Source organism: Sinohyriopsis cumingii, chromosome 17 (assembly GCF_028554795.1).
Source record: "Sinohyriopsis cumingii isolate HCF-2022 chromosome 17, ASM2855479v2, whole genome shotgun sequence".
Taxonomy (NCBI): domain Eukaryota; kingdom Metazoa; phylum Mollusca; class Bivalvia; order Unionida; family Unionidae; genus Sinohyriopsis; species Sinohyriopsis cumingii.
In genome coordinates this window covers 1,937,921-1,948,016 of record NC_142977.1, presented here as the reverse complement: position 1 = coordinate 1,948,016, position 10,096 = coordinate 1,937,921, and the positions used below count along the sequence as shown (strand labels likewise).

At 34.6% G+C, this 10,096-nt stretch overlaps 1 protein-coding gene across 1 annotated transcript; it reads right to left on the bottom strand.

Moving 5' to 3' along the window:
* Positions 1–2,477: 2,477 nt before the first annotated feature.
* LOC149777646 (uncharacterized) lies at positions 2,478–9,690 on the bottom strand. The gene is made up of 4 exons (XM_089940359.1): positions 9,661–9,690; positions 4,930–5,159; positions 4,552–4,654; positions 2,478–2,636 (listed from the first exon to the last, which is right to left on the bottom strand). The coding sequence occupies exons 1-4, from the start codon at positions 9,688–9,690 to the stop codon at positions 2,478–2,480; spliced, it is 522 nt and encodes a 173-aa protein (XP_089796485.1).
* Between the last annotated feature and the right edge of the window lie 406 nt (positions 9,691–10,096).

Here is a 10,096-nt window from a genome sequence, read left to right as displayed (position 1 = left end):
ACAGGTACTTTAATTTATGATGCTTTTTCTGTCTGAAGTTTGATTTTCTACTAACTGGTGAATAATTTGATACCTGGGAGATAGATATAAAACCTCAGGTTAAGAACAACATTGCAAATATTTCCAGATACAAATACGTTGTTCAAGTGCAAACAAAAGCTGTCTCATTTGCTAGAAGGGCAAGAATAGATGATGATTTAATGCAAGTTAGTCTCAAAATTATATATGGTGATCTTACAGTGTTAGAGCTATTCAGATATGTAATGTATGAATTCTACTATACCAGACTGAAAAACACATACAGTGATGGAAAAGCACTATTTGCAACCCGTGCAGATTTAATATGCCTTCATATGAAGACACAAAATATGGACAGTAACATGAAGGGTGACTTAAAAATAATGCCATACAACTAACTATCGCAACATGCAACATATAAATAACAAATGTAACAGATGTTTTCAAAAATGAAGTAAACGGTACACCTGTCTTGATTTTTAATTATCATCTTATACGTTTATCATTGCAGTTTGAATACGTCATTTAGGTATTCGCCGAAATATTTAGTAATACGTATTTCTGTCAATATGATGAGAACATTTTGTGTCATCATTCTTCACAGTTCTCTCAAATAGAATCTTCCTTTTCACGTACCAATATGTTTAACGGCAGTGATCTAAGTTACACGAGGTATAATAGTGTCGTTAGACAATCTGCAATACAAGCACCGGCCAAAGCATTGCATTCACACTGGCTCATTCCGCAGTAAATCGACCTACAGTTCCGTTTATGCTCTACAAAATGATAAATAGAAACACATGAGAGAATTATTGTTTGTTTTTGTGGCTTTAACGCCATTCTTGTCAGTATATGATATGCTATACATGGCGGCCTATATAAATGGTGGAGGAAGAATCAGGGAAAACCTCGATAAGAATCATAGACCCACGGGAAGCTACTGGCAAGCTTTCTCACATAACCACATTGACCAGGCCCGAGACTCAAACGGGGACAGATGTCAGATGGTAGTGATTAGTAGAGGCGAGCATTTTAGACCACCCAGACACTCGGGCCCCACGTAAAAGATTATATAGTAAACAAAGCATCTCAGGAGAAATGAGAAATTCTACAATCTTAAAACCATAATAGAAAGACCTCAACAATTAAATTAAAACAAATGATTCAGAAATTTAATATCCATGGATAATTTAGCAAATGAATTTATGGTTTAAGCAGATCGTAGCTAATACCTATGTTACAGTTGAAGAAAATGAACGATTTAACACAGCGACAAATTTCGATGACTCTAAAACCGAATTTATTGTAAATGAAAATAGTAATTGATCAATAAAAGCAAATTACGATTAGCCATTTTAGATTGGAAAGATGGCACCTTTGGACATCCATAATGTAAAACGAGCCATAACGAATACAAAGCAGTATATTGATTGAGAAATTGTCTGTAACATAGCTGTGCAAAGTAGCATTGTAGAAATACACAGACTGTTGAAAAGGGTGAGGCAAGATTTGATTGATTCGGAATTAAACGTTTTCAATGTCTCCAGATGTAATGAAACTCAGTTAATAAAAAGAACTGAACGTTACGTGGTACCATTGCTATAAGTAACACAGGCATAGAGGCTGTTCAAATCAAAATAAACAAAATGATACTCGCGTTAATTGGTATCATTGACAGAAAAACATTGAAATACATGCAAACTTCGAGACATTCCGAAACCGACTTGAACAGGGCAATGTGAATACAAAGCATTGCATTGGCCGTTTGAATGGATGAACTGAAAAATTAAATTGATTTAAACAAAATCCGCTTGAGAAAATAGCGAAACTAATGCCTAAATATATACTGATAGTAGTGAAGTGGGCCACTTTAGCGACAATCGAAATCTCATTCAGAAAGGTCGTGGGCCACTATAGCGACAATATAAATCCCAGTCAAAACCCCCTTGGGCCACTATATCGACAAGGGGAATTTAACAATGGAGAATATTGGGGGTTGGTATAGCGACAAAAGGTATTGGGCTGGTATAGCGACAAGGGAAGTGAAACACATGGGTGACGTCACGATACTGGACATTGACAACAATGTCCACATTGACAACAATGTCCACCAGGCGTCCTATCAACTGATATGTCCCGCCACGCCAAGCGTTATATCATATAAATATCCCGCCCCGCCAAGCATTATATCAAGTTATATGTCCCGCCCAGCCAAGCGTTATAGCTTTTCACGGCGATTCACGGACAATGGGACTTACCACAAAAATATGCCCTGGGGCTGTATAGGGACAAGTTTTATAGAGACAATGGGACTTACTATTAAAATACACCATCTGGGGCTGTATAGGGACAGGATTTATAGTGACAATGGGAATTTAACATGGGCCTATAGAGGGACAAAAACTATTGGGTCTGTATAGGGATAATAAGAATGGAATAGGTGAGGTGACGTCACGGTTCTAGACTTTGGCAACAATGTGGCAAGGAGCTGACCTCAATCGGGCCAAACAGCAAACAGTGAACTGTCCAGCGATGAAACTCCCGGAAGATTCCCCTGTCACTATAAATTTTCCTGCCAACAGCCAACTGCCATCCGCCCTGTCCAGCGATGAAAGTCCCTAGAGGGACCAGGAAGATTCCCTTGTCATTACAAATTTACCCGCCAACCGCCAACAGCCATGTCCTGCGATGATAGTCCCCTCGAGACCCGGAATTGTTTTAGCAAAGAGAATAAATATATTTTCAAAGCATATGAGTGGCCCTGAAAACGGCCATTGGTTTTCTTCTTCTTGTTCGTTTAATTTCTTCTTTTTCTCCACCAACTTCTTATTCTTTCCCCTACTTTTTTAACTAACCCCAAATATACTATCCACACAAACGTACGCGCATACATAGAAACACACACACACACACCACGGAGGGAAGAAGATAAAAAACCAAATATACTATCCACACATAGTACGCGAACGCATACAAACCCCTAATATACTATCCACACACGGGAAGGGAAAAGCAAACACAATATCTACTATCCACACGAACGTACGCGAACGCATACAATCCCTAAAAATACTGTCCACACACGGGAGGAAGAACAAAAACACAACCCAAATACACTATCTACACAACGTACGCGAGCACATACAAACCCCAAATATACTATCCACACACGGGAAGAAGATAAAAAAAAACAACAAATCAAAATATACTATCCACACAACGTACGCGAACTCATACAAACACACACACACACACACACACACACACACACACACACACACACACACACACACACGATCTACTATTAACACAGAAGGGAAGAAAAAACCCAATACCTACTATCAACACAAAAGGGGAAGAAAATAACCATAATATCTACTATCAACACAGAAGGGAAGGAAAAAAGATGTGCCACGGATACAACTTCCAAGTAATCCATGTTTAGAAGAAACGTATACGTAAACTTGAATGAAAAGTGAGCCAAGGTATTTTTATATCTTTTAATTGTTTAAATTAACTATATATGGCTATAATCTCTCCTATCATATACTCATATACTCATGTATATTCCATTCTTTCTATAGAATCAAAATTGGGGCCATCAATGGGGCAATGAAGAACTTCATAAACGTATAAAAACATTTGAACGAATAAAACAGCGTTCTATGTATTTATGTTCATAGTACTATTAAAGTAAAGCTAGTTATATTATTACGTTGACTATTACAATCTGACAGAGGTTTCGAAGGCAAAATTTGTGCACATATATTATAAGGCCAACATGCATGTCCGTATTCTTACTATCACCAGCTCTAAGGATATCTCATCTTTGCCTTTTTCTTAATAGCATACAGAAACTTACTATGACTAAACAGTCATCAGTGACAGAAAGACTAAAAAATATATATATAAAAACCTAGTCAGGTAAACATCGACTCATCGGTGACAGAAAAGAATAAAAAGTATATAAAAACCTAGTCAGTCAAACATGGACATAACAAGTCAAAATTATTAAAGATTATGTCTTAAAATTTACCGTTTGTATTCATTGAATGTGGTACATATTATCATTTGCTCTGTTTTATTATCACACAAATGGCATGCCAGATTTATGGAAATATGATATTAATGGAAATTCAAATTATTCAAACTTATCATTTGTCATAAAAAGAGCCGAATGACTACTGGTGAAAGTATGGGTCTCGGTGTAGAAATCACTCCGTAGTTGATTCCACGTTGTGATATTCACATTCTGGAATAAATGCTGTATCCTTAAGATGACAAATTAGTGATATTTTCTTTATCAACTCATTATTTAATCATGTTTTGCATCCCATAAATCATGGGACACTAGATATATGGCACAAAGCCCAACAATTCGAGCACCAACCTTGCAGATACAGTACCATCCTTTTTGATGGTGTCCGTGGAATCGTTCGGCATGTATTGGATAAACAGATAATGGATTTTATATTTGGATTCTAGAGAATGGATTTTGCAAGAAACACCTGGAAAATCCATGCATGCCAGAACCTCATAGCGCTTTTCATCTGCGATATGTTCATTTGTATAGTTTGGAGCCTGTTTGACTTGATAAATGCCCATACTGATATTACGCAGGTGATGAACTGACAGCCTAGGGATTCATTCAGTTCACCCGTGGATGTATCTATTTTGAAACAGACTTTGCATTTATTCAGCAAGTTTTCTCTTGAAACAAGATTTGAATCTCATTCGAATCCTTTGCCTTTTCACCCATCCTTCATGCAGTCTCATTAATTGACCTATCCGTGTTGTCCAGTGGTGGTAGAAATTTATTCATTAATGCACAAATAATTCCAATGAAGTCTCCACTATAAGTGTATTTGGCACTACATTGTCAAAATACTTCACTGTTTCGCTCATGTATTAGAACTCTCCAATACCCGCCGTACTTTTGTTGCCAGTCTAGAAGTGTTGGAATCTTCTGTTGAATGCTGCCTTGGTCCTTTTTGAAGAAAAACTGGCATTTCAACTTTAAATCCATGTTCACTTAGGAAATATACAGAGTCGCGGAACCAGCTGTCTACAGCAAAAATACCAACCTCCTGAAACCAACTTGTAATATCTTGAACATTTGTTCTTGCAATATGTTTAGTGATCTTTGCAACATTGTGATAATGAAGAGCTCAATATGGACCAAAGACAGATAAAAACAGTTAAAATATAATCATCAATTCCCAATACTGGCTTAAGTATCGTTCGATTTTTATGTAAACTGCACGAAGGACATTATATATATATATATATATATATATATATATATATATATATATATATATATATATATATATATATATATATATATATATATATATATATATATATATATATATATATATATATATATATATATATATATATATTGTTATGTATATTTGATTTCATTTAATTGTCTGTCTGATGTTTTACTTTTTTTAAATTCCATTACATGCTACTGTGTTGTAATATTGTTTACTGATTTGACATTCTCCATAATTGAAAAATTGTATATAGTTGCTGACCTTGTTTCAAAATCAGTGACAGCTTTTGTAAACAACTTTTTAATTCTTTTTAATTCTTTCTCAGAGTAAGGATTATTAAGTTAAGTCAAGGCCATTACTGGATTACGTAACAAACAGCATGTATCAATTGTTACAAACTTCTATTTTTTATAGGAGAGTGACCCTCATCCGGGAATCTGTTTTTCATCTTATTAGCGTATAACTGTTGTTTCTGGTATACGTTGTCTGTCGGTCTTAAATCACTTGATATGTTAAGTTGTATTATATTGTGACCAGTTTGGGTTAATTTTTTTATTTTCTGCAAATTATTCGAAATCAAGTGATTCTTTTCCCTGGATATACAAAGGTGATCTAAATTAATTCTTGCATAAGGACATTCACTGAAGTTGATACGGAATTCAAAACTGGACTAATATTTTCTGTGATTCAACAAGAGACAGTTCACACATCAGTATACTGCTGACTATTACAGATGTCATCGCCTTCCAACTTGAATTTCATCGGGATTTGAATTAAGATTCACTTACAACATTTTATTACTACGACTTCTATTTTTTAATTCTTGGATTATTTTTGGATTTAATTAGTAAGACCTTAAATCTTTTTCACTTTATATTCTATTGAAAATAATTATATTTATACACACACACAAACACACACACACACACACACACACACACACACACACACACACACACACATATATATATATATATATATATATATATATATATATATATATATATATATATATATATATATATATATATATATATATATATATATGGTTGGTTTCACGAGGTTGATATATTTCAAAATCACTTTGGTCTACATTATTGTATGCCTGATATGTTTTACGGTTAGTGAGATCCTTCCATATTGGTTTCCTCTAGAATAAAATCGGTAGGTTGGCTTTCTGTTAGTATTCTTACTACTGCTGTTATTATTAGTATTAGTAGTAATAGTAGTAGTACTAATAGTAGTAGTAGTAGTAATAGTAGTAGTAGTTGTAGTAGTAGTAATTATATTCAAGCATGTTGTCATCTGAATAAAAGGTTTTCAGCTGTAAATGGTATATCATTATACTTCTACTTTTGTGTTATTATAACCGGTCAGTAAGTGTATAAAGTTATTAGTTAAACATTTAATGAAATATAGAACATATGCATTGCAATAAATATGCAGTATTTAGATAAATAGATTCAACTAACTTTATTTGTTGGGTTTCAGGTAGAAGTAATGCAAATATCCTTTTCAATTAAAAAGTCATAAATCAATTCAATTACTTTAGCTTCCATCCCGATAGGACATTGTTTCCGCAATTTGGAAACAAATTGTGTTATTTTCTCTTTTTTTGGTAATTTCTAATTTCAGTAATGATTAGAAAAATCATTGACTTAATACGCAAGTTAAAATGTATTAGTCGGTCAGAAACCGGTTTTTCTCACGGTAGACGAATACACACAAAAAAAGTCTTAAAAAGTGAATATAAAGAAACAAGCATAAAAAATTGTTACGTGTAATTATGAAAGAATAATCGCTTCACAACATTGCTCTAGTAATATCGTGTTCTGATGCAAAGATATTAGGCCACCCAACTCTAGTTTCCTTTAATGTGGATACCATGTACATACAAATTTTACATTCCATGATATAAATATAGATTTATTTGCAAATTATTGATGCTCATATAATATTGATTTTGAAATATCTGAATAGTTTATTTCCGGGAGTATCTTCAGTATAATAATAGAATTAATAATATAGCGCACTGTAGAAATGCTTAACGATACGTAAGCAGTTGCTGGACAGCAGGGAAAAATAATAGGAACGCTACATATACAGTACAATTCTGGAATTGTTTAGTTCTTAGTGATTAGGGTAACAGTGCTCCCATAAGTTAATATATGAAGCAATTGTCATAAAAAATCTCCGTGGAAATTCCTTCTTGAAGCAAGCCTGCAGTCGCATCATATTTCGAGTTTCAACTCACTCAAATGGAGCATTTTGTCTGAAAATTGTCAGGATAATGTGCCTGGAAGGGACATGATGCTACACGCCATCGCAACATGATGCCTCCGTGCTAAACATCGCTGTAAACTGCCACACTGCATGCATGGTAGCGATATCACTAAAAAAAAAAAAAACTAAAGCTACGTTAAAATCTAAAGCACACACACAAAGATGCTATCAGATACCTTTTTATTAAATATACCACTAAAAAATATGAAGCTTTTCGTAATTAATGCACTGACAAACTAGTTCAATTTACTGCATCAAGCCAGAATGTTTCTTCTTTAGTTACAAATGACCTACTATGACCGCAAGTACTATGAATAAGGCATACTTAAGGATCAAATGAAGAGATTTTTAACGTGCTAAAATTATCGAATATAAGATCAACAAGATTGATGGAATAAACTGCCCTTGATTTTTGCGTAGTCAACATAATCATTAAAACTTACAATTTAAAGGAAATTTAATTGGCTCATTGTGTCTGACAAAGGAATTACATCATTCAATCTTGATACAAAAATGTGCAAGCAATATTACATGTTCATCAATGTAGAGATGACCAGGGTATTCAATAAGGGAATCCTCCTATAAAATATATAATGTATCTCGGGTATTCAACATCGAAATCCTCTTATAGAAGAGAAGACCCCACGAACCTCGGGTATTCAATAAAGAAACCTTCCAATACAATAACTCTTACATGTATGCCGATGGTCTTTGATGGTCTATGATGCTTGCCTTTCATATCACTGACATCTCACCTCTGTGCACGTGGGTTCGAGTCTCGGATTGACCAATGTGGATTGGTGGTTCATTCCGGGTTTTTCAAGGTTTCTTCCTCTACCAAATCGAATGCCAATCATGTATAGTATAACACGTGCTTAATAGTGTCGATAAACCCAAAACAACAAGAACAACCTCTAGTATGCTGGCATATTGTAAAATAATAGATATCTCCTTTCCTCATATATTGTAAGGAGAAAGAAGAAGAATTATAACCTATTTTGCAGATCATGATGGCGTTTTAGAGTATTATAACAGCGCTTAATAAACAATCAAACCCAAAATAGAGAACACCTAAAGTATGACTTGCTTGTGGACGTCATTGCAATCCCCATAGTTAATGCTATATTCTTCCTTGTTTAATTTCTCTATCGATGTCCACTTAAGTCTGGAATCAGTGAATATCAGGTTTGTACTCAGTAATCTGGACTACATGATCTCTGCCTATGCGGATGGACATTTTTATTGTTTTATTTTCTTAGTGGTATATTTAATAAAAAGGTATCTGATAGCATCTTCTATGTATTATCTACCATGAGCATGTCCATTGTGACGTAAATCAAGTAAATGAGAAAATAATGAAGTAGAGGTATTGTTTGTATGTTGTATACACTGATTCACTAAGTTATATTAATTAGCAATTCTATAGCCATAGGTACGGTAAAGCCGTTGTTTTAGAGCTCTATTTGTAAGCCCCAATACCCCTGTTTGTCATAAACTTTATCATTCTTCTAATCTAACTGAAGTTCGGAAGGAAGGAAATGATTTTTTCAAATAGCCATCTGACATTAATGGTTCTTTGAAATATTCAAGATGTTAGGTGTATATGACTTTCAAATATTCAGTAACGTATTACAAGGTTAATTCAGTCATCTAAGTCGCTCGTCGTTCCGGATTTTTTCTCGGGAATGATCAAAAAGTAGATAATTGATACATTCGACAAATTCTATTAGTGGCTAACAAAATAACAACAATAGTCGCACGTGTCATACATACTGATTTGAATGGGAATGAAGAGGAGCAGGCCCTCATTTTTTCTTTAAAGTTGATCTTAGAAGAAAAAGTATGTGTTAGATAAAAATAAGACTCTATTGGATATTGGTGATCAGCTGAGGTGCTGGAATACTTTTAAGAACGAACTTGAGCTAAAGACATACCCAGCTATTGCGGATTTCGATATTAATTGGCAAGAATACGGCACGAAAACAATTTTATGTCAAATACGCCGTCAAAAAATACATACTTGAAAATATTTGTCCGTTCACAGCGTCATATCAAACGGAAAATGAGAATTGCGTACCACATAAGGATCACCTTCCTTATCCGACATAGTGTGGAGTTGACTTCTTATGTTTGCACCCGTGACATCGTCAAATATTGTATTCTAGCTTTCGAGTGAAATCGGTTGACCCACGGAAGCAGCAGTGAGGGCGAACAGACCACTTAAGGGAGTGGTCACCCTCGTGTTTGGACCCAAAAAAATAGTGACCCTTCAGAGAGGTCAATTACCACGTCTACGATTATTGTTTGTCCCAAACAGAATTGTAGACGAGCCCTCCCTGCTGCTATTAATTAAAAAATTGTTATATTAAAAATAATGGTACATCCAGAATCTCATACTGCAAGAATAGAACGAGAACGATTAGAAACAATTAAAATATTTCTTCCTGTCAGAGACTCATTTAGAAAAAATCTACAAGCGCAGCAAGAAGCACAAGTTGAGTACGAAGAAGAAA